The sequence below is a fragment of the Scardinius erythrophthalmus genome, assembly GCF_964197995.2.
Source record: "Scardinius erythrophthalmus genome assembly, chromosome: 6".
Lineage (NCBI taxonomy): Eukaryota > Metazoa > Chordata > Actinopteri > Cypriniformes > Leuciscidae > Scardinius > Scardinius erythrophthalmus.
Genome location: NC_138226.1, coordinates 2,324,085 through 2,349,860, shown reverse-complemented (window position 1 = coordinate 2,349,860; position 25,776 = coordinate 2,324,085). Strand labels below are relative to the sequence as shown.

At 38.3% G+C, this 25,776-nt stretch overlaps 1 protein-coding gene across 1 annotated transcript in view; it reads right to left on the bottom strand.

Moving 5' to 3' along the window:
- The window catches only part of tbc1d8 (TBC1 domain family member 8), a 52,362-nt gene that overhangs the window by 16,945 nt on the left and 9,641 nt on the right, over positions 1-25,776 (bottom strand). The window contains exons 2-8 of the mRNA XM_081368748.1: positions 24,460-24,570; positions 24,236-24,354; positions 20,807-21,035; positions 12,406-12,646; positions 7,251-7,458; positions 4,085-4,282; positions 1,425-1,589 (exon numbers count right to left, since the gene is read on the bottom strand). Of these exons, the coding sequence (XP_081224874.1) occupies positions 1,425-1,589; positions 4,085-4,282; positions 7,251-7,458; positions 12,406-12,646; positions 20,807-21,035; positions 24,236-24,354; positions 24,460-24,570 (1,271 nt within the window). The remainder of the gene's footprint in view (positions 1-1,424; positions 1,590-4,084; positions 4,283-7,250; positions 7,459-12,405; positions 12,647-20,806; positions 21,036-24,235; positions 24,355-24,459; positions 24,571-25,776) is intronic.

Here is a 25,776-nt window from a genome sequence, read left to right as displayed (position 1 = left end):
CATTTCCATTGTTATCATCATCGTAAATCTAACCAGGAATTTTCATATTTTAATTTGGTAACACTTGGTTCATTAGTTAATATTAGTTAACTACCTTAGTTAACATGAACTAAGAATGAACAATACTTCTTCAGCATTTATTAATCTTAGTTGATATTCATGTCTACATTTACTAATACGTTATTAAAATCAAAGGTTGTATTGTTAACATTAGTTAATGCGCTGTGAACCAACATGAACAAACAATGAACAGCTGTATTTTTATTAACTAACATTAACAAATAAATAACATTAATTAACACATTAACATTAATAAATACTGTAACAAATGTATTGATCATGGTTAGTTCATGTTAGTTAATACATTAATTAATGAACCTTATCATTAATAAAGTGTTAAATAAAAAAATTATCAAAAAAATCAATGTACATTAATAAAACTATACTTAGTGTTATATTACATTAGTATTAAATTACAGTAAACTAGTTCACGGTGTTTGTGTGAGATGAGAAATTTGAAATCTTTCTCTCTTCTGACTAACAACGTATCTTGCAATATTTTTTAGCCTTTTTAGAAAGTTATAGAAACTCTATCATTCTTTTGCTATTTGAAGCAAATGGGAATGCAAAAAAAAAAAAAAAAAAAAAAAAACACATTTGTTGTCGTGTCTGTTCACCACCACTATAGAAGTTATTTTTGGTATAGAGCCTAAACAAAATCTTATAGGAACAACAATTTTTGTGATATTATGGACATGGTGATGGAAAAATGCAAAGTTTCTCAGGGGAACGCAATAGTTTCGCTGGAGCACTTTTTTACACTTTCATTTTTTTAGCTCATGCTACCGCTAACCCGGACGACGACGTCACTTCAGGGGTTTGGGAAAAGCCTGTAAAAGTCCTGCAGAAAGCGATCATAAGGATGTAGTGTAACGACGCCCAGTTCCAGGAATGCACTAATATTTTGTTTGTAGTCCCAGTTTATAACAATTATTAGTTAACACTAATTTCTATGTTAAATTCACTAGCTTTTCCCTTACACTTGTGAGTTTTGCAAAGGACTTTTACAGGCTTTTCCCAAATCACTGAAGTGACGTCGACGTCCGGGTTAGCGGTAGCTTTAGCCGTCAGGCAAGTGTTATTTAAATAAACTCCTGATGTACTTACAAACTTTCCAATGCCTCGTTTTATGAGTCCAGAACCTATTTGTACTACTGTAGAAGTTTGGTCCATTCTGGACATTATTAGTGCGGTAATTTACCAGTTACAGTCTTGGATCCATTAGCGCTGCACTAAACCATCCGGCTGATCTCTCTAAATAAGCTCTAACTTTAATAATGTTCAACCAAGGGAATAAAGGCTTCTTTAACAGGTTCAGTCATGTGATGTAACTGATCTTCACCATGTCAGGTGTGTGTACTCACACTGATCATGTGTTTGGAGTCTGACTGACTGGGGGGGAATGTGGAAACGAGGGCGTCAGTGAGGACCGTGTGACGCAGAGCTTTATCAGAGATGATGATGCTGTTGTCTTCTTCGTCCGACTGGACGGTGTCGTAACAGAAGGTGTAATACGGTGTGGCGGAGATCTGAAACACAGAAAACACACGCCGCATCATTAAGTCTGGTTCAGACAATCAAAAATGCGACACGCAGGGCATGAGAATAATATACAAACTGAACTGGGTCCGTATTCATCAAGCCTCAGAGATTTACTCACAAGAACACTGATAAGAATGGACTTAAGAGTAGAAAAGTTCTTGGCTCAAAGTTAGTTATCAAGCATCTCAGTCGTAATTCAAGTGAAGTGTAGGACTAAATCTTAAAGGGTTTGTAGGAGCCATGTTTTTCTTTAAGTTTTTCCCCCAACCACTGGAGGGTGGTGTTTTCATTGTTTGGGTGTTCTGCCTGTGGCCTGGGGCTATTTAAGGTGAACTGTTTGTCACTCAGGGGGGGATGATTGAGGAGGCGAATAGTTTTTTACTGTGTTCAAATGACAGGCGTTTGTCTAAAAGGAAGACGAATAAATGTTCAACTTTAACAATGAGAGTGTGATCATGAGCCTTATTGAATTCACGTAAGAAAGTAAGCTATCAGTCATCAACCGGTAGCATTTAGTGGTACTTAGTCGCTACAGGGTTAGTTCACCCAAAAATGAAAATTCTGTCAGTAATTACTCCAGAAAAAATCCAGAGTTCTCGCGAGAGCACAAGTTGAATTTGCTCAGCGAGTTACTCTGGCGTCGAGTAATGATGCTCATTAAATATGCCCCTCGATCTGAGCTGCACCAATCACATCGGGTTATCTGATATAGGCGGGCCAGAGGCGAGAAGACGACAGCGCTGTGACGTCGAAGTCATTAGTAAACATTGCAAGATGGCTATGGATGAACACCAGATGTTTGAAACGGCTTTGGCCGCTACAGTGAACGAGTTAGACTTGGCTTTTTATCTAAAAGAGGAACAGAAGACGGCGCTCAAATCGTTCCTTTGCAAGAAGGGCGTTTTTGCTGTTTTGCCGACCGGATACGACGAGAGTCTAATCTACCAGTTAGCTCCGCTGCTAGCTAAGCGATAACTTGTTGTGATTGGTCGTAGTTTTATCCAATTGCGTGCAGTGAGATTTTCAAATGCATGCTTGGTGCCGCCCCTCGAGCTGGCCGATCTTCATTAGTCGATGCCAGACCATTAATCTTTCAGATTTAGGTCTGGATTTCCAGGCTACACCCTCACACTACTGTAAATATGAAACTAAAACCACCAGTAGGTGGCGGCAAGCCACTGTCTTAAGCGAGTTGAGGAAGTCATTCATTCAACCGATTTGTTCAAACGGCGGATTCATTCGGGAAAAACAAGTGATTGTTCATCGTTCAAAATGCGGATTTCAGTCAAAAAAAAAAAAAAATCATCGCTGTCTGTTGGACTGCTATGGTTTCATTTAGAAATTTTCATCTGAGAAATAAAGGGAAAACAAACAATATTGTGTCTAAAAAGTAACTCACAATGTTAACTTTACTGTTAATGTAACTGTTGTATAAAATAAATATCACATTTGCAGTTGTGCACAGGAAAACGGCACTCTTGCTCATGTGATATTCTAATATAACAACATAAATATAAGACAAAAAACTAACAGTGTCTCGTACATCGTTAAAACAATGATTACAATATCATCATAGACGATAAATATCGCACATTCCTACGCACATAAAGAATAAACTTACAAATGAACAATTGTAATAATGTTCCCCTTTAAAATATTCAGTGTCAATCTCCATATTTATTTGCTAAATGTGCAGGTATCATGTGCAGAGATGAACGAGTGATCATGTCTTCCATGCACTGATGAATTATATATAGTGGCCTTTTCTAATATGTACAAAGGTTTGAAGAAGGAACAGGGCAGTTTGTAAATGTCAGTGATTGAGTATCATCACGGCTCAAGAGCATCTCACTAATGTCTCTTAAAGCGCTCCTGTTCCGCTTTTCTCCATGTTCTTCTGTCTTCAGTGTGTATTGTTTCTGTTTGAGCATGAAAAAGTCCCTCCAGCGGGAGTTATTCTCTATATCAGTGTCAGTGTTTCTGAACTCCTGAAACGCCTCCATTGTAGTCTTGAGTTTCTTCCGGGAACGAACACGTCACAATATTCCTCATTATAATAATTCATACACAGAATAAAGGGGCGGGGCCTGGTTGAGTTAGTCAGTAGTGTGTTAAACTGGTGGTTATGGTAATTAGGGGCGGGGCATTTCCAAACACACTCGAAGCGCTCGACCAATCACAACACACTGCTCCAGCCGACCAATCAGAGCACAGTGTGCTTTTCAGAGGGAGGGGCTTCATAGAGACAGGAAGTAAACAGAGCGTTACTGACAGACTGGGAAGAGAGGAGCCGCAACAATGGAGAATATGAGGAGAATAATCAACATTCAAGCAGGAAAACCTGTTCTAAAACAACATCAAGAATTTAAAAAAGGGCGTAATAGGTCCTCTTTAAAAGACTGAACTAGGGTTCACACAAAAAGAAAGTTTTAGTACTCATACTCGTCCATCTCTAAACCAAACCATCAGACGTCAAGAGTACCGTGGATTTCTTGCGTTGGTCGTGTCCACGTATCAGATTCTGTTCCCAGTGCAGATCCCGCAGTCGTTCTCGTACGTTCTCCACCAGCTCGTCACGATGAAGCAGCTCGATCAGCTGGAACGCACGCTTACACCGTACGCTAATGATGACGGGGTTGGGCAGAGCGCTGGTGCTCTCAGCCTTCTCAATGGAGAGGATCTGCACACACACACACATTTCATTAATACATCATCACATGTGAGCTTCAACAAAACAGGTAAAACATACTTAATGTTTTATCACAAATGTGTAGCGGTGTGATTGTTTGGTTAGCATATCATTTTGATACATGACCAACTGATATCAAGGAAGCCAGTTTGCTTAATATTTTATTAAATAAAGCTACAACGTATCGGTTTACTTTAGCTTTTAACTAGTATTCTATGCATTGTGTTGGCATTACTCTGTGTTTTATGTACTGTTTTATTAAGCTATTTATATGTATTTGATGTTTATGTTTTTATGTAAAGCACTTTGAGCTGCATTCTATCCACGAATGGTGCAACATAAATAGTTTATTATTATTATTCATGATTCGATTTCCCGAATGTTTTTTGTATACTGCTCAAAAAAATAAAGGGAACACTTGTTAATCAGAGAATAGCATCAAGTCAGTTAAACTCCTGGGATATTGATCTGGTCAGTTAAGTAACAGAGGGGGTTGGTAATCAGTTTTAACTGCTTTAGTGTTAATGAAATTAACAGCAGGTGCACTAGATGGGCAACAGTGAGACAACCCCCAAAACAGGAATGGTTTTACAGGTGGAGGCCACTGACATTTTTTCCCTACTCATCTTTTCGGACTGTTTTTCACCAGTTTTGCATTTGGCTAGGGTCAGTGTCACTACTGGTAGCATGAGGCGATACCTGGACCCTACAGAGGTTGCGCAGGCAGTCCAGCTCCTTCAGGATGGCTCATCAGTACGTGCCATTGCCAGAAGGTTTGCTGTGTCTCCCAGCACAGTCTCAAGAGCATGGAGGAGATTCCAGGAAGACAGACAGCTACTCTAGGAGAGCTGGACAGGGCCGTAGAAGGTCCTTAACCCATCAGCAGGACCGGTATCTGCTCTTTTGTGCGAGGAGGAACATGATGAGCACTGCCAGAGCCCTACAAAATGACCTCCAGCTGGCCACTGGTGTGAATGTCTCTGACCAAACAATCAGAAACAGACTTCATGAGGGTGGCCTGAGGGCCCGACGTCCTCTAGTGGGCCCTGTGCTCACTGCCCAGCACCAGGGAGCTCGATTGGCATTTCCCATTGAACACCAGAATTGGCAGGTCCGCCACTGGTGCCCTGTGGTTTTCACAAATGAGAGCAGGTTCACCCTGAGCACGTGACAGACAGGGAAGGGTCTGGAGAAGCCGTGGAGAATGTTATGCTGCCTGTAACATCGTTCAGCATGACCGGTTTGGTGGTGGGTCAGTGATGGTCTGAGGAGGCATATCCATGGAGGGACGCACAGACCTCTGCAGGCTAGACAATGGCACCCTGACTGCCATTAGGTATCGGGATGAAATCCTTGGATCCATTGTCAGACCCTATGCTGGTGCAGTGGGTCCTGGGTTCCTCCTGGTGCACAACAATGCCCGGCCTCATGTGGTGAGAGCATGCAGGCAGTTCCTGGAGGATGAAGGAATGATACCATTGAAGGGCCACCACGCTCACCTGACCTACATCCAATAGAACACCTCTGGGACATTGTGTTTCGGTCCATCTGACATCACCTGGTTGCACCTCAGACTGTCCAGGAGCTCAGTGATGCGCTGGTCCAGATCTGGGAGGAAATACCCCAGGACACCATCCGTCGTCTCATTAGGAGCATGCCCCAACGTTGTCAGGCATGCATACAAGCACGTGGGGGCCATACAAACTACTGAGTACCATTCTGAGTTGCTGCAATGAAATTTCAGCAAAATTGACAAGCCTGCTGCATCATTTTTTCACTTAGATTTCCGTGGTGTTTTTGAATTCAGTCCTCTCTAGGTTGATCATTTTCATTTCCATCAAACGATGTGGCATCCTTTCGTTCATAACACATTACCCAGTCCATATTAGTATAGATATCCAGCATGATATTTTTCCCCATTGAGATCTGATGTGTTTTCAAAGTGTTCCTTTAATTTTTTTGAGCAGTGTATATATATATATATATATATATATATATATATATATAAAAAATGATATTACATAATATACACAGTATATTTAAATCTCGATATAGTTATTTTTGATGGAAATGGCAAGGTTGTAACTTTAGATGCCAGTGAAATTTTAAATCATTGACGTAAATAAATGATTCACAGTAAAAAAAAAAAAAAATCCATGATTCAAGAATGATGCATATGCAACTGACTTATGAAAACTACCATGCTTGCTATACATGCATGCTTATTACCACTAAACAACACTTCCAAATTAAGAAAGTGAATAATTAATGAATTAGAAAGAATATCCGGAGATAAGCTGGATCATTAAAAGTTCAGAAACAAGCAGCACTGGCATTCTGCTAAACATCTTCCACAAAAAAACTAAAATAATACAGTGTGGATTTTTTTTTTTTTGGTGAACTATTACATTTACAACTATTACATACTCTTACATTTACATATGTGACCCTGGACCACAAAACCAGTCACAAAGGTAAAAAAAATTTAAATTGAGATTTATATATCATCTGAAAGCTGAATAAATAAGCTTTCCATTGATGTATGGTTTGTTATGATAGGACAATATTAGGTTGAGATACAACTACATGAAAATCTGGAATCTGAGGGTGCTGAAAAATCGAAACATTGAGAAAATCTCCTTTAAAGTTGTTCATCTATGTTGGCGATTGTGCTGCATTCACTCACAAAAATAAATGTTTTATATATTTACGGTAGGAAATTTACAAAATATCCTCATGGAACATGATCTTTACTTAATATCCTAATGATTTTTGGCATAAAAGAAAAATCTATAATTTTGACCCATACAATGTATAGTTGGCTATTGCCACAGATATACCCGTGCGACTCATGGTCCAGGGTCACATTAATGCATATAGCAGACGCTTTCATCCAAAGTGACTATTCCTTTAACCATGCAGTTCATAAGCTGTGCAGGACACATGATGGCATTCGTACCTCTGCGAGGGGTATGATGAGAGTACACTGGCCCTCCTCACGACTGCTGAAGCACAAATACCCGTCTGTGGTGTAGACGGTGCCCGGCGTGTGGCAGCGGGCATGAGGAGTCCAAACCGAGCATGACATCACTTCCCGTACACGCTCGGCCCGGGGCAAGCCGAAGAGAGAGAGCACGTACTGGCGGAGAGCCTGTTCCTCCAAAACCCTGAAACCGACACAGTTATACAGAAGTAGCTTCATGCATCCGACCTCAACAGACCTGAGAGCTTCCGAACATCAAAGAACTAACCCTCGCTGCTCTATAAATACACACGTGCTGCTTTCACACACACCACACAAACACATCACACATCACTCACAGACATCAACTCATGATGCTGGTTTATTGGAGGTTCCCTGATACAGACGAGAGAAAATTTGGGGTGCAGCTTTTCTTTATTATGCCTTATGGAATGCATCACCAATAGATTTCAAGGAAGGACAGTTCACTCAGTATTTTAAAAAAAATTATATTTTTACCCCAACTTTTCCTTAGTATTCTATGTTGTAGTTACTGTAAAAGTTGAACTGAACATAATCAACCCAGAACTGAATGAACACTGAACTGAATAAACCCTGAATTTTGAATCAACCCTGAACTGAATCAACACTGAACTGAATCAACACTGAACTGAATAAACACTGAATTTTGAATCAACCCTGAACTGAATCCACACTGAACTGAATGAACACTGAACTGAATAAACCCTGAATTTTGAATCAACCCTGAACTGAATCAACACTGAACTTGAATCAACCCTGAACTGAATCAACACTGAACTTGAATCAACCCTGAACTGAATCCACACTGAACTGAATCAACCCTGAATTGAATTAACACTGAACTTGAATCAACAATGAACTTGAATCAACCCTGAACTTGAATCAACCCTGAATTGAATTAACACTGAACTTGAATCAACAATGAACTTGAATCAGCCCTGAACTTGAATCAACCCTGAATTGAATTAACACTGAACTTGAATCAACAATTAACTTGAATCAACCCTGAACTTGAATCAACCCTGAATTGAATTAACACTGAACTTGAATCAACAATGAACTTGAATCAACCCTGAACTTGAATCAACCCTGAATTGAATTAACATTGAACTTGAATCAACAATGAACTTGAATCAACCCTGAACTTGAATCAACCCTGAATTGAATTAACACTGAACTTGAATCAACACTGAATTTTGAATCAACCCTGAACTGAATCAACACTGAATTGAATTAACACTGAACTTGAATCAACAATGAACTTGAATCAACCCTGAACTTGAATCAACCCTGAATTGAATTAACACTGAACTTGAATCAACAATGAACTTGAATCAGCCCTGAACTTGAATCAACCCTGAATTGAATGAACACTGAACTGAATAAACCCTGAATTTTGAATCAACCCTGAACTGAATCAACACTGAACTGAATGAACACTGAACTGAATAAACCCTGAATTTTGAATCAACCCTGAACTGAATCAACACTGAACTTGAATCAACCCTGAACTGAATCAACACTGAACTTGAATCAACCCTGAACTGAATCCACACTGAACTGAATCAACCCTGAATTGAATTAACACTGAACTTGAATCAACAATGAACTTGAATCAACCCTGAACTTGAATCAACCCTGAATTGAATTAACACTGAACTTGAATCAACAATGAACTTGAATCAGCCCTGAACTTGAATCAACCCTGAATTGAATTAACATTGAACTTGAATCAACAATTAACTTGAATCAACCCTGAACTTGAATCAACCCTGAATTGAATTAACACTGAACTTGAATCAACAATGAACTTGAATCAACCCTGAACTTGAATCAACCCTGAATTGAATTAACACTGAACTTGAATCAACACTGAACTTGAATCAACACATAACTTGAATCAGCCCTGAACTTGAATCAACCCTGAATTGAATTAACACTGAACTTGAATCAACACATAACTTGAATCAACCCTGAATTGAATCAACCCTGAATTGAATTAACACTGAACTTGAATCAACAATGAACTTGAATCAACCCTGAACTTGAATCAACCCTGAATTGAATTAACACTGAACTTGAATCAACACATAACTTGAATCAGCCCTGAACTTGAATCAACCCTGAATTGAATTAACACTGAACTTGAATCAACACATAACTTGAATCAGCCCTGAACTTGAATCAACCCTGAATTGAATTAACACTGAACCTGAATCAACACATAACTTGAATCAACCCTGAATTGAATCAACAATGAACTTGAATCAACAATGAACTTGAATCAACCCTGAACTTGAATCAACCCTGAATTGAATTAACACTGAACTTGAATCAACCCAGAACTGAATCAACACTGAACTTGAATCAACCCTGAACTGAATTAACACTGAACCTGAATCAACACATAACTTGAATCAACCCTGAATTGAATCAACAATGAACTTGAATCAACAATGAACTTGAATCAACCCTGAACTTGAATCAACCCTGAATTGAATTAACACTGAACTTGAATCAACCCAGAACTGAATCAACACTGAACTTGAATCAACCCAGAACTGAATCAACACTGAACTTGAATCAACACTGAACTTGAATCAACACTGAACTTGAATCAACCCAGAACTGAATCAACACTGAACTTGAATCAACCCTGAACTGAATCAACACTGAACTTGAATCAATACTGAACTTGAATCAACACTGAACCTGAATCAACCCAGAACTGAATCAACACTGAACTTGAATCAACCCTGAACTGAATCAACACTGAACTTGAATCAACACTGAACTGAATCAACACTGAACTGAATCAACCCTGAACTGAATCAACACTGAACTTGAATCAACACTGAACTGAATCAACACTGAACTTGAATCAACCCTGAACTTGAATCAACACTGAACTTGAATCAACACTGAACTTGAATCAACCCAGAACTGAATCAACACTGAACTTGAATCAACCCTGAACTGAATCAACACTGAACTTGAATCAACACTGAACTGAATCAACACTGAACTTGAATCAACACTGAACTGAATCAACACTGAACTGAATCAACACTGAACTTGAATCAACACTGAACTGAATCAACACTGAACTGAATCAACCCTGAACTGAATCAACACTGAACTGAATCAACCCTGAACTGAATCAACACTGAACTTGAATCAACACTGAACTTGAATCAACACTGAACTGAATCAACACTGAACTGAATCAACACTGAACTTGAATCAACACTGAACTTGAATCAACACTGAACTTGAATCAACCCAGAACTGAATCAACCCAGAACTGAATCAACACTGAACTTGAATCAACCCTGAACTGAATCAACACTGAACTTGAATCAACACTGAACTGAATCAACCCTGAACTGAATCGAGCTGAATAATGACAAGTTTTTTAAAAGCTGCTTTACAGCTGAATTTGAATTAGTCTCATATTTGATCAAGTTTGCATCATTGATCATTATTTTCCCTTTTATTACTGCAAAGCTTCTTTGAAACAATCTTTAAAGTATAAAGCACTATAGAAATAAAGCTGACTTGACATTATATTCTGTTTACGTTGTTATTTTTAATTGTTTTTATGCATGATGTATTTGATTTTTATCAAATAAATTTTTTATTGCTTTAATGTAAAGCAATTTGAGCTGCATTGTATGTATGAAAGATGCTATATAAATAAAGTTTATTATTATTATTATTATTATTATTAAATAATCACCCATTAACAGCTTCAATGCAGATGCTGTTCTAATCTCTAAGAAAGAGCAGAAGAAACTTTAACCACCATCATCTCTATATTTCTGTCATCCTCAGTTCTGCTTTACTTGTTTTCACTGTCTTTCTCGCTCATGAACTTCCCCTTTACAGGAGGAAGTGTATAAGAATCAAAACTCTGCTGATGATTGGCTGGATGGAAGGGAATATTCAAATGAGGCCAATACAACAGATGGTTCACTGACTGAAGCCAAATGGCCTTAAATACTATCACAATATTTTTTTCCATTTCATTAAATATTGATATTTATCATATTTATTTCATGCCATTACTGGGAAAGGAAATGCATTCGGTAGACTTTTGGGACTTGGTAGAGAATGAATATTAAAAAGCAAGCTATGTTAACAAGTAAACACAAATTAAGCTATATAATAAGATATCAACTGTATAAATTAAAATATGAATTAAAAAAATATTGTTTATATGACATTTCTTAAAAGAATGATGTAATATCTTAATAAATTGTATAATAATAATGTAATGTTTTACTAAATTGTATAATAATAATAAATTAATGTAATTTTTATTAAGTTGTATTTTAAGAAGTACATTTTACTATAAAATAGTAATATTTTTCTGTCAATGTTTTACCCAAGTTAAACCAAACTTTTATTTTGGCGGGTAGTAGTGAAGAGTTTCAATAACCGCACCGCTCATTCACACAAAGACACGAGGAACATGCAGACTTTAGTGGAATCTCCTGATTGACTAGATGTATGATAAATATGACTCAAAAGTTTGTAAGCGATATTGTGGATTTCTTTTTTCCTGATAAATATTGGTTCATCACCCAGCCCAAATTCAGAATATCACAAATTTTTATTAATCTTATATCAATGTTTCTTTGTTTAAATTTATTCAAAATTCTAAAACTTTAGTTTATTTCCAAGTCCGCATGAAACGTAATTTTTTTCTTTCCTGTTTAGCTGTATATCCGAGTGAAGCGGCTTCTGGAACAAGAACAAATGTGGGCGGGGCTTGATTTTGTCTGTGGGACTTGATTGGATGGTTGTGGTCTGCTATTGGTGGATCTCATGTGAGTGACAGGTTGCCCCGCCCACACACACATCATCGGAGAAGAGAAGAGGGAGGGGAAGTTATTTAGATTTAAGATTACAAGGCACATGAATTAAAAAAAATTATGTGCACAGATAAATTATTTGTAACAATATTCCATGAAAAATCTGAATTGTCAATTGTGATTTCATGGTGATTTTAAATCAGATTGTCACTGTGATCTCAGAGCCCACTGTACATGTGCAGTGTGTGCCAAGCTGATCTAGTATGTAATGTGCATGTGACGCAGATGTGAACCTCTTGGTGATGTTTGTGGACTCCTGCAGCGATTGGTCGAGTGTGAGTCCTCCACTGTCCAGCAGTCGGCGAAGGGCGATATCAGCCAGCTGACACATGACCTTCATCACCTCGTCCACTTCCAGAAACATGGAGAACTCCCTCTGTTTCCGTCTCGTGTGAACGCGGATCACGTCCGTCAGCAAACCCACCGTCACGCGTTCCAGCCGCGTCACTTCAGCCCAGGGAACTAACAGCTTCACTGCGCACAAAAACAGCATGCTTAAGTCAAGTCAAGTCAAGTCAAGTTTATTTATATAGCGCTTTTCACAACACAGGTTGTATCAGAGCAGCTTCACAGTAATAAATTAGAACAATACATCAATGTTTGTTTCTAGTGGAACGTCTACGTTCGGTAATGCTGATCAATAGTATCGTTGATTGATTAATTCAATTAAATATCCCCAAATATCCCCAACTGAGCAAGCCAAAGGCAACAGTGGCAAGGAACCGAAAAACTCCATCAGGTGACCTAATGGAGAAAAAAAAACCTTGGGAGAACCCGGGCTCAGTCGGGGGCCAGTTCTCCTCTGGCGTTTATGAACTAGAGGTCGGATTTAACTGTAGGATTAAAAGTATTATATGAATGCCTGGCTGAAGAGATGCGTCTTTAATCTAGTTTTAAACTGGGAGAGTGAGTCTGAGCAACGAACAGTATCCGGAAGACTATTCCAGAGTTTTGGTGCTAAATGTGAAAATGCTCTCCCTCCTTTGGTGGATCTGGATATCCTAGGTATGACCAAAAGCCTCGAATTTAGTGATCTTAAAGAGCGCGATGGATTATAGGGCGATAGAAGATCGGTTAAATAGACTGGAGCTAAGCCGTTTAGGGCTTTATAAGTCAGTAGCAATACCTTGTAATTAATACGGGACTTTATAGGTAACCAATGTAGGGATGATAAAATCGGTGTTATATGATCATATTTTCTTGATCTAGTTAGAACTCTAGCGGCGGCATTTTGGACTAACTGTAGCTTGTTTATTAAGGATGCAGGACAACCGGCTAATAACGCATTACAGTAATCTAGTCTCGAGGTCATGAATGCATGAACTAACTTTTCTGCGTCAGAAACTGATAGCATATTACGTAGCTTAGCAATGTTTCTAAGGTGGAAAAAGGCTGTTCTTGTAACATATGAAATATGATTTTCAAAAGACAGGTTGCAGTCTAATATAACACCCAGGTCTTTTACTGTAGAGGATGAAGTAACAGGACATCCTACTATGTTAAAGTTGTATTGTGAGAGGTTTTGTGGGTGGTTTTTTGAACCGATAAGTAGTACCTCTGTCTTGTCTGGATTTAATAAAAGAAAATTATGCGTCATCCAATCTTTTATATCTTTAACACACTCTGTCAATTTGGATAATTTAGCGTTTTCATCTGGCCGTGATGAAATATAGATTTGAGTGTCATCAGCATAACAATGGAAACTAATTCCATGTTTCCTTATAATATTTCCAAGTGGCAGCATATATATTGAGAATAATAGAGGGCCTAACACAGATCCCTGCGGCACTCCATAGTTTACTGGAGTTATGATAGATTTTTCTCCATTTAAATAAACAAAATGGTAGCGGTCAGATAAATACGATCTAAACCAGCTTAATGCTTGTCCTTGAACACCAGTATAATTTTGTAGTCGATCTAAGAGTATTGTATGATCTATAGTATCGAACGCAGCACTAAGATCAAGTAAAACTAATATTGAGATACAGCCTTGGTCAGAAGCTAAAAGTAAATCATTTGTGATTTTAACGAGCGCAGTTTCAGTGCTATGATGCGGCCTGAATCCAGACTGAAACTTTTCATAGGTGTCATTTTCTTGTAAGAAAGAGCCCAGTTGAGCGGACACAACTTTTTCTAGTATTTTAGACATAAAAGGTAGATTTGAAATGGGTCTATAATTTACTAGATTATTCGGATTTAATTGTGGTTTCTTAATGAGAGGTTTTATAACTGCCAATTTAAATGTTCTTGGAACATGACCTAAAGATAAAGACGAGTTAATAATATTGAGGAGAGGCTCTTCCACTACAGGTAACACTTCTTTTAATAGTTTAGTTGGTATGGGATCTAATAAACATGTTGTTGTTTTAGAGGAAATGATAAATTCATTTAACTCTTTTTGTTCTATAGTTGAAAAGCACTGTAATTGTTCTTGCGGCGTGATAATTGAGGCTGAATTATAAGGCGCGATTGAGGATTGAACGTTTACAATTGTGGTTCTGATGTTTTCTATTTTCTCAGTGAAGAACTTCATGAAATCATTACTACTAAACTGTAATGGAATACTTTGTTCAGGAGACATCTGTTTATTTGTTAGTCTCGCCACGGTGTTAAATAAGAACTTAGGATTGTTATGGTTGTTTTCTATTAGTTTGCGTAGATGCTCAGCCCTGGCCGCTTTTAGGGCCTTTTTATAACGTGACATACTGTCTTTCCATGCGATTCTAAAGACCTCTAAGTTGGTTTGTTTCCATTTACGCTCTAAATTACGGGTTTCTCTCTTTAGAACACGCGTAGTACTGTTGTACCATGGTGCTTTACTTTTCTCTCTGACCTTTTTTAATCTAATGGGCGCAACAATATCCAATGATCCAGAGAGAATGGTGCTCATAGTGCTAGTTAATTCCTCAAGTTCATCTGTTTGTTTGGGTTCACTGAGCAGCTGAGACAGATCCGATAAGCTGTTTGAAAAATTATCTATGGTGGATGGAAGGATTGTTCTGCCTAATCGATAACGCGGCGCAGCATGATATATTACAGGAGTACGTAATATGCAAGTTACCATGTAATGGTCAGTGACATCGTCACTTTGTGGAATGATATCTATATCGGTTGGATCGGTTCCATGTGATATAATTAAATCGAGTGTATGATTAAATCGATGAGTCGGTCCGGTAATGTTTTGCTTGACCCAAAGGAGTTTAATAAATCAGTAAACGCAGCCCCTAACGCATCATTTTGATTATCTACATGGATATTAAAGTCTCCAACAATTAATGCTTTATCGAAGTTAACTAATAGGTCTGAGAGAAAATCTGCAAACTCTTTTAGGAAATCAGCGTAAGGCCCAGGCGGTCTATATACGGTAGCCAAGGCTAGAGATAATAGGGATGTTTTTCTATCATCTAAGAGCGTAACATTTAGTACAAGTACTTCAAATGAAATAAACTTATAACCCGTTTTCTGAGTAACATTGAGAAAATCTCTATAGATTGTTGCAACACCGCCGCCACGACCATTCAGACGGGGCTCATGCTTATAGAAGTATCCAGGAGGAGTAGACTCATTTAAACCAAAATAATCATTTGGTTTAAGCCAGGTTTCAGTAAGGCAAAGTACATCGAAGCTATTATCTGTGACTATTTCATTTACAATAACTGCCTTAGGTGTGAGTGATCTAATGTTTAGAAGACCTAGCTTTAAAAATTGTTTTTGATTACCAATAGCAACATTTTCTGGTTTAATAACAATTAGATTTTTTCTAGATCCTGCAGTAGATTTATGATTTGATCTCACTAAACGAGGAATAGACACAGTTTCTATGCAATGTTCTACACTATTTATATCAGTTAAATTGGTGCAGCAGAGACTATGATTTGGACTTTTGTTTACTAGTCAAAAGGTATTTAACATTTTGGAGATGTTATCTGACAGAAGATCCGATCCGAATCTGTTTGGGTGTAAGCCATCAGCACGGTATAGCCTAGGACGCTCCCAAAACAGATTCCAATTATTTACAAAGAGAAGTTTCTGCTCATTGCACCATGACATTAACCATTCATTAAGCGCAAATAATCTACTAAACTTTTCATGACCTAGTCGGTACGTGGGAAGCGGTCCTGACACAATAATCGTTATATCAGGCGATGTGCTGCGTACCGTATCGATCAGATTCCTGAAGTCTTTCTTCAAAACTTCCGTCTGGCGCAGTCTGATGTCGGCCCCTCCCGCGTGCAGGACAACGGTTCCGACGCGCTCGTTCAGAATCTCGGGAACGTGAGCAGCGACTTCAGAAACACGAGCACCAGGAAAGCAGTGACTATGCACCTTACTTTTATTTAACGTAACGTGTACGTGTCGAACGATGGAATCGCCGATGATCTTAAGGGGTAACAATAATATTCGCAATAACATATGGTTTTACTGAATAATTAAATAAACATCACTCCACAGCAGTCTAAAGCCCTATTCGGACGGGACTAGTGTATCATGGAGAGGAGGGGTAAAGTAATAATTACCAGAGCTTCTCCGTGATTTTAGTCCCGTCCGAATGTGCATCTCAGGGATTGTCACGGACAATGTCAGTAAAAATTATGCCGACTTTTACCTTCAGTAAAAAGGTCTGGAAAACTACTAATCCCGTGCGGATAGACTCGCTGTAAATATGTACGTAAATATTCCATCATTTCCTGTTTAAAAGTAGTTTTCCGCAGTTTTTCAAGTATGGAGACGCTTGAAAAAGCATCAGTTGTGTTCTAGACGCTGGGACGAGTCTGTGGCAAAACTCAAGTGTTTCACACACACCATTCAGATCAGAGAGAAGATCGAACGCACTTGTTAGAGGCACAAAACATCTTTTAGTGTTAGATAAGAGCCTTTCACCAACACAATCCAATCTGAAGTTAATTAATACATCGTTCAACCGGACATAACTGTTTTATATATATAAATATAGATTATATGTGTTTGTTTACGTGATATCAGGAAGCAGCGTAACACACACATGACGACAGGAGTGACGGCGGTGTGTAAATCGCGTTACTCTCACACTTCTGCTAGTTTTACTGAGATCGCTTATCCTGTGCGAATTGGCCATTAATATTACAGACGTCCTGTGGTAAAATTACATCACTCCATCTACCCTAGTAAAGCTAATCCTGCCCGAATCGGGCTTAATACCCAACAGTCAAAGCGGCGTTGTGTCATGAAAGTGCAGACTCATTGTAAGACTGCAAGTGTTTAGGGTGCCGTTTGGGACAGGGCCATAGTCAATAGAGTAGTCGACACTGGAAGCGCTCACTGCAAAACCTTCAGATTTCTATTTTAGACACTGCACAGCCACTTTATTTTCCCCATTTCACCTAAAATAAAAGGATTTTACTCAATACATATATTTATATACGTTCTGCCCATTCCATCATTGCGAAATCATGATGTGTCTGGTCTACTTTCATTTAAAACTAAACTCTGTGTGTGTGTGTGTGTGTGTGTGTGTGTGTGTGTGTGTGTGTGTGTGTGTCATTCACTGAAACGTAAATTTAGCTGCAGCCAAAGGACTTTTCGTGACCCACTTTTGTCAGACTCTGAGACCCACAAATGGGTCGCAACCCACAGTTTGAAAAACCCCGTTTTAAAATGCAATGCAAATAGTTCTTAAATATAAACATACATAGGCTATGTGTGAATTTATATATACAAAATAATTATACACAGAACACACACATATATTATGCAAACACAACCTTTTATTTTGGATGCGATTAATCGTTGCCTAGCACTAAAAATAACTGTTTTCTATGTGAATATATAGTAAAATGTAATTTATTCCTGTGATCAAAGCTGAATTTTCAGCATCATTACCAGTGGCGGCTCCAGACAATTTTGATTGGGGGGGCAATGGGGGGTCCTGGTCATTTCAAGAGGGGGTCTCATGAAAACCAACAAAAAATACGATTGACACGGCTAATAACTGCATATTACTGCTACTAAACAACAAAAACAACACAGCATAAACTACTTTGTTTTTAATTAATTAATCAATTGCAGTTTGCAAACAATATGTTCGAACTTTAATTGCCATAGCCACACCCATCCATGACAGAAAACATATTTACAAAATAGTAGGCCTATCTATTCTCTATGGAAGCTTGCTTCCGCCACTGAATAATAAATAAATAATAATTATTGCGACTTTTTCTCTCACAATTCTGACTTTTTTTTTCTCACAATTGCGATACATCAAGTCAAAATTGTGACTTTTTTTCTAAGAATTGCGAAATATGAAGTCAGAATTGTGAGATATAAAGTCATAATGCTGAGAAATAAAGTCGCAATTGGGAGATATAAAGTTAGAATTGCATGATATAAAGTCACAATTGCGTGTTATAAAGTCAGAATTGTGAGATATTTACTATTCTGAGCATGGGCGTCAGTTTGGTTTGAAATGTGCTGGGGACAGAGATGCATTCGGAAGTGCATTTTCAGAAGTGCTGGGTACAATGACGCATTATTTTTTTTTACTCTCTTTCGCACAGGTTATGTTTTGAAAGACGATGTCCTGTTGCTCAGGCATGCACGGCCCCACTTTTCAGCAGGCCCACCCAAAACCTAAAAAAAAAAAATTTTTTTTTTTTTTATACTATAGCCTATTCTAATTTTGTCAATAATTATAAAAAAAAAAAAAATCGCCAATAAACTCATAATTTGTGCTAAAAGAGTGTTTAGTTTTAAAAACCATTTTAAAAAGCTGGTTATATTGTGATATTTCTGCGCAAGTTCAGCAGACAGTGAGGTTCGGTTTTGTTCCGATCAGAGCTCGTGAGTGGAGAGCGCATTTCTGAATATTCCGCTCCGCTCGTTCATTCCGCAGGGTCGCTCGCTCAACCCAGATCAGATGTCCTGTTGCCTGGTTCGAAAATATGTGGAATAAGGGCTGCTTCCAACTAAAAGTTTTTTTCCTAGTCGACTATAGACTAGTTGTTATGGAAGCTTGTTTCCGCCACAAAATAAAAAAAAATAAAAGATAATTGCGACTTTTTATCTCACAATTGCGAGTTTACATCTCGCAATTCTGACTTTATTTCTCAGAATTGCGAGATATAAAGTCAGAATTGCGTGTTTTAAAGTCGCAATTGCGTGTTATAAAGTCAGAATTCTGAGATATAAAGTCAGAATTGCGAGATATAAAGTCAGAATTGCGTGAAATAAAGTCACAATTGCGTGTTATAAAGTCAGAATTCTGACTTTTTTTCTCGCAATTGCGACTTTATATCACGCAATTCTGACTTTATATCTCAGAATTCTGACTTTATATCACGCAATTGCGTGTTATAAAGTCAGAATTGTGAGATATAAACTATTCTGAGGTAAAAAAAAAGAAAAAAAAGTCCGTCTTTTTTTCCCCCTTAGAATTGGACTTTATATCTCACAATTCTGAGAAAAGATGTCAGAATTGCGAGATATAAACTCGCAATTATGTGTTATAAAGTCAGAATTGCGTGATATAAAGTCGCAATTGCGAGAAAAAAAGTCAGAATTCTGACTTTATAAGACGCAATTGCGACTTTATATCTCGCAATTCTGACTTTATATCTCAGAATTCTGACTTTATATCACGCAATTCTGACTTTATATCTCAGAATTCTGACTTTATTTCACGCAATTCTGACTTTATATCTCACAATTCTGAGAAATAAAGTCAGAATTGCGAGATGTAAACTCGCAATTATCTTTTTTTTTTTTTTTTTGTGGCGGAAACAAGCTTCCATAAGTTGTTCATTTAAGTCATTCCTGGACAAATCGCCCCTTTATATTAATTTTATTACTTATATAGCCTACAGGATAATGAGCGTTTACGTAATATAGCCGCACTCAAGCGCACGACCGCACGCATAAAGCTTGCCACAAAGAACCGGTAAAAGATTATGATTATGACTGCGTCTAAATGTGTCTAAATACGCTGTGAATGTGAATGTGCATTATACGCTGAGTTTCGGTTCATTTATGAGACGAACTCCAGTTCACTCGCCGGCGCCTCCAATGTCGTGATTATCCAACGCATTTAGCCTACTTCTTATTCAGGCTATTAAAGTCGCTATTATCTTTTAAAATGTTTTATTCTGTGGCGGAAACAAGGTTCCATAATTCTCATACTCACCACCTTTTGATTGCCCTACTTCTGTCCAGTTTCCCCCTGGCATCTTCTCTGCTCCTCTTTTGTCCAGCAAAGCAATCCATTTGCTGTAGCAGCTCTTGCGGGCTTGCAGCAACGCTTTGAACGCAATGACGCAAGGCGCAACGACGTTCATGGGGCGTCGCAGTGATTCTTATGTTTATATTTTTTTATATGTCGAATAAATTATTAATTATTATTGTTCTGCGTAGTTTGAAGAGAAACATTTTTAAATCTTTATCCCGGGTATATATATTTTTTAATCAGGAAGGGGGTGGGGGGTCAAATGGGGGGGCAAGGCGTTTTTTGGGAGGGTCTTGAGACCCCCCAAGACCCCCCCTGGTGCCGCCGGTGATCATTACTCCTAACCAATGTTGAAAACAGTTGTGCGTCTTCATATATCTCTGTGGAAACAGTGATGCATCATATTTTTCAGGATTCTTTGACGAATAGGAAGTTCTCACCCTCTTTGCCCAGTAGGAAGGAGTAGAAGGCGATGTGGTTGGTGGTGAGGTAAAGCGAGCCCTGGCGAGGCACGTGACCCTTCCAGCAACAGCAGGAGTAATGCGAGACCAGCTTCTCTCGCTGAGGGAGGCCGAAACGCTGCTCGAACCGCGCCAGATCTTCCCGGAAGCGTGCCGGATCATCCTCGCCTGCAGCCGGGCCGCCTAGAACCTCCTCAGCGATTAAACCCTGTGAATGTGCATAAAATATCAAGATAATTAGAGTCTGGACTGAACTGAATGTCTCTAGAACCATTACCGTTAAGAGATCACATGTGAACAGGACCTTTTCAAAAAGCCCGGTAAATTGGTTCTGGCAATTCACCAGTATGGGAAGTTGAACATTTGCAGTATATCACCGGTATGATGCTGTGTGTGAACTAGAGCTGCACGATTCTGGATAAATTGAGAATTACGATTTTTTTGTTTCAAACAGAGATCACGATTCTCCAGAATAACATGATGTAATTCACTAGAAATTCGGACAAAACGTTAATAGGCTCTATGCACGAACACTGCTGACATATTTCCGGTAGGATCTCAGCCGGCGTCTTTACTTCCGCATAGCGCATTCTATAGGACAATTCACTTTAATAAAATTCATTTTCTCAGAAACGGAGACAACGATTTTAGAAACTGATTCGCTAGTCGGATTTCGCGTGATATGAGAGAATACTCACCCTCAAAGTTGTCAATGTAGCTCGAAATTTTTAATTTAAAGAACTTCTTTCTTACTTATATGTGTGACAGTTAACTGCCTCACAATATTGTTAACATCATTCACATTAACCGCTGGAAGTTCTTGTAAACAGAGAGTGTAATTTGCCATTATCTCCACCTAATGCAAAAACGGCTTCTGGCGCAGCACCGGATGTAACTGGGCGGGCTGAGACAAAACGCGGAAGCGATCGTGCATAGCGCCTATTGCTGTCTTGATTAATCGGAATTATATATATATATATATATATATATATATATATATATATATATATATATATATATATTAGTGTTGTCAAACGATTAAAATATTTAATCGCGATTAATGTCATAGTTAACTCGCGATTAATCGCACATTTTTATCTATTCTAAATGTCTCTTGATTTATTTTTGTCCCATTATTTTTTTCTCATTTTAATGCTCTTGAATCAACATGAAAAAAGCGGATTGGCTTGCTTTGTGCAGATTCTTTTATTATTGAAAACAACATTGGCAATACTGTGTTCAATTTCACACTAACATTCTCACTTGGAGCAAATAATCTCTCACACAATCTGTAACACTGTCCATCAATAAAAGTGTGAAATAAATCCTGACGAGGTCCTGATATTGACGAGGGTTTGGAGAATTCGCATCAGCTGTGTGTGTGTGTGTGTGTGTGGCCATCATCAAGTGGTGTTTCAGACTGGACGTACTGCGATGATGATAGCTCAGTTCACAACGACAAAACACACAGATCACTTTGGTCTAGTCAATGGAACCATTTGGCAACTTTTTAAAAGTAAACTTTCCATTCAGAATCTTATTGGCATCCATTTCGGCGTCTCGCGCTCGTCATCCACTCAAAACGTAACGTTAACCTACTATTTGGCCGGCTCGCAAGCCAAAACAAGTGTGTGCACGTGCCTGCTGTTTTGTTTCCGGTCTAGCTAGATCCGCTTGTGCTTTGGTCGACGAAGCAACAAAACGTCCTCACGCGGCGCAAGCCATTGAAATGAATGGGTTTCATAGAGCAGCGCCGCGTCAATGTAAGCATGCCACGTTCTGTTGCAAAAGCATGTGAAAAAAAACTACAAAGTTTGCTAGGCCAAAAAGACTGTTAATCTAACGATAAAAAAAATTAATCGTGTTAAAATGGGTTTGCGTTAACGCCGTTAATAACGCGTTAACTGACAGCCCTAATATATATATATATATATATATATATATATATATATATATATATATATATATATTATAATATATATATTATATATATATATATATATATATATATAATTCCTATTTTTATATATAAAAAAAAAAAAAAACTTGGTTTGAGTGAATGATTCAATGACTCACTCATAAATACTTCACTTGTTTCATTACTGGATGAATCTGCGTTTTTGAACGAATCTCTTGAATGAATGATTCAATGACTCACTCATAAATAATTCACTTGTTTCATAACTGGATGAATCAGTGTTTTAGAACAAACACATTTTAACAGTCACTTGTCGCCACCTACTGGCGTAACAATGTAATCGATACAATATTTATTTGAAGCGCCATGTTACTTCAAAAGGTGATTTACTCTATTTTTATCACTACTGTAGAGAGCAGTGTTTTTATCCGAACTATGATCTTTTATCCCAGTACTTTTGTGATAATATGATTATTTGTAGCACGGAAATAATGATAGTTTGTGGTTGAAAAGACCGTTTGTGAAGCCGTTTCATACATGACAACTGCTCTCGTCAGATTTGAATCCGGTGTGATTTTGTCAAAGGTTTAATAGACACAGGTGAATCATTTTCATTTAGGAATAAAATAAATGATATAAAAGGGTGTTTAAATAAAACACGCTGACGTAAGAAGTCGGCTACTGAAAGAATTATTGCCTTCTAATAGTTTTTTTATGCAAATATGCACTAGATGGACATTTGCGCCGAGTCTGGCAGCTTTCTCAGTCATCCTGGTAATTTTACGGTAATTTACTGGGATTACTGTGTGAAAGGGGCTAATATCACGATGGGATGGGATGGGATATCACAATATTGATGGGATTGCTTACATTTCCTTTATTTGGATGGCAAATGTGATTGAAATTTAAAGGTGCAGTGTGTAATTTCTAGCAGCATCTAGTGGTGATGTTGTGAATTGCACCCAACAGACAGGAAGTGATGTCGTCGTCTGAGACAGCAGAGAGTAGCCAGTTAAACAATGAGGTTTCTTTACAAAGATAAATTAAGAAATTATGTCCACTTAATTATTCAGTAAAACGATATGTTATTGCGAATATTACTGTAACTTGTTCATCATTGTGTCAGTGTTTTATTCGCTGACTTTAGCTCGCTTCTTTGCACGAAGAACAACATAGTGACGAAACACATTTGTCCGTTCAGGGCCACTGTAGAAACATGTGGATGTAAGCGGACCCGCGGTGCGTGTAGAGAGAAATGCCTCATTCTAAGGTAGTAAAAACACAACGGTTCATTATGTAAGGTTTATATAAACCACTAAAAACTTAGTTATGTATATTATATTGCATTTCTGTCAAATGATCCTCTTAAATATTACACAATGCACCTTTAAACCGCACAATTATTGATATAATTAGAACTATTAATAACAATCAAATGATTAATCAACAATCGCGACAGGCCTGGTAGGAAGGTCTGAGCATGACTGTACCTTTACTTTGCCCAGTACAAAACTCGCCGCGTCATCTTTGTTCTCGAACACGGCCATGTACGGCAGAATGTTCTGATCCAGCCATTTCCAGTGTTTCTGCACCTCCTCTATCGTGGCTCCTGCAAACACACACACAGATAATAACGTCAAACACACGTGCGACATGCTGGTGTTTATGATGGGAGTGTGTCACACGAGTGCGAGAGATGAAAACACACACTCACCGCTGGCTATGACCCAGCTGACCTGCGACCCGGGAACATGCAGAACAATCCGGAACGGAGCCGCTCGTGCATTTGAGTCCAACACAGTGTCCAACGCGCCCACCAGCAAACCTGCAATACACACAGACCATAGAGATTATAAGGGTTTGATGCTCAATCCCTTTTCCCCCAAAGGAGCACACGTGTTCCTAAATTTATGTGTGGTGAACAAATGAGTCCTACTGAAGAGATGAGTCCGAGCTTAGGACCCAAGCAATCCGATTGGTTCAAAGCACGTTTTATGGGTAATCGCTTTAGTGCCTGGTTACAAATCATACAAAATCACTTTATTAAAGAAGAAGTTTGTACTACGTTATAACCAGTCATTAATGTATTTTAACTTATATGTTTCATATACTAGTATTTAACCTAAGCTATAGATTGTGAAATTAAACATTTCTCATTGTTAGTGTGTTTTTTAGTTAGCTTAGATAATAGCATAGCATGCAGCTACCACATAACAACACTAAAACAGCTCATGTTAGCGACAAGTTATGGCGAGAAGAGATTTAGATCAGGCATACTACTGGCATACTAATGGGGTCCTGAGCTCGGACTCATCTCTTCAGTAGGACTCATTTGTTCACCACACCGGCGGCGCGTCTTGGACGGCGAGAGCGTCGAGGAGAGTTGAAGTCAGGTCAACTTTATGGTAATAAACTATGACGCGGTTCGGCGGCAACCAATGGGAATGTAGGATTCCAAAGAACGCAGTCCTGTACACTTTGGTTCCGACCACATTAGTTCCCAAGCAAAATGGAGGAGAGGTTGATCATGTGAATTTGATAAGAAGGCGTGCAACACTATTTATAGGCAACATTTTCATGCTAGAACACTTTTTTTCAACAGGAAAGCAAATTAGCCTAGCACTTAACCATGAACACAAAAGCCACACCACACAAATGGCTTTAAATTGGATTATTTAGTTAGCAAACATCTCACTATAATTGTTGAGTTCTTTCCATCGATCAATTTCTTACTTTTACATTTAAAAGATTCCACGAGGTTAGCTTATACCCTGCTTGTGGTCAGTCTGCACAAATAATGATCAACATGTTTGTTTGCTTTGCGGCCCCTTTAAAGGAGTGGTTGATTATGATTATATGACTTTTCTAACTTTAGTTAGTGTGTAATGTTGCTGTGTGAGCATAAACAACATCTGCAAAGTTACAACGCTCAAAGTTCAAAGCAAAGGGAGATATTTGCTTTTAAAGAAATCGCTTTTTAAGGACTACAACAAACGGCTGGTAGAGACTACACCACATTCCTCCCGGGTTA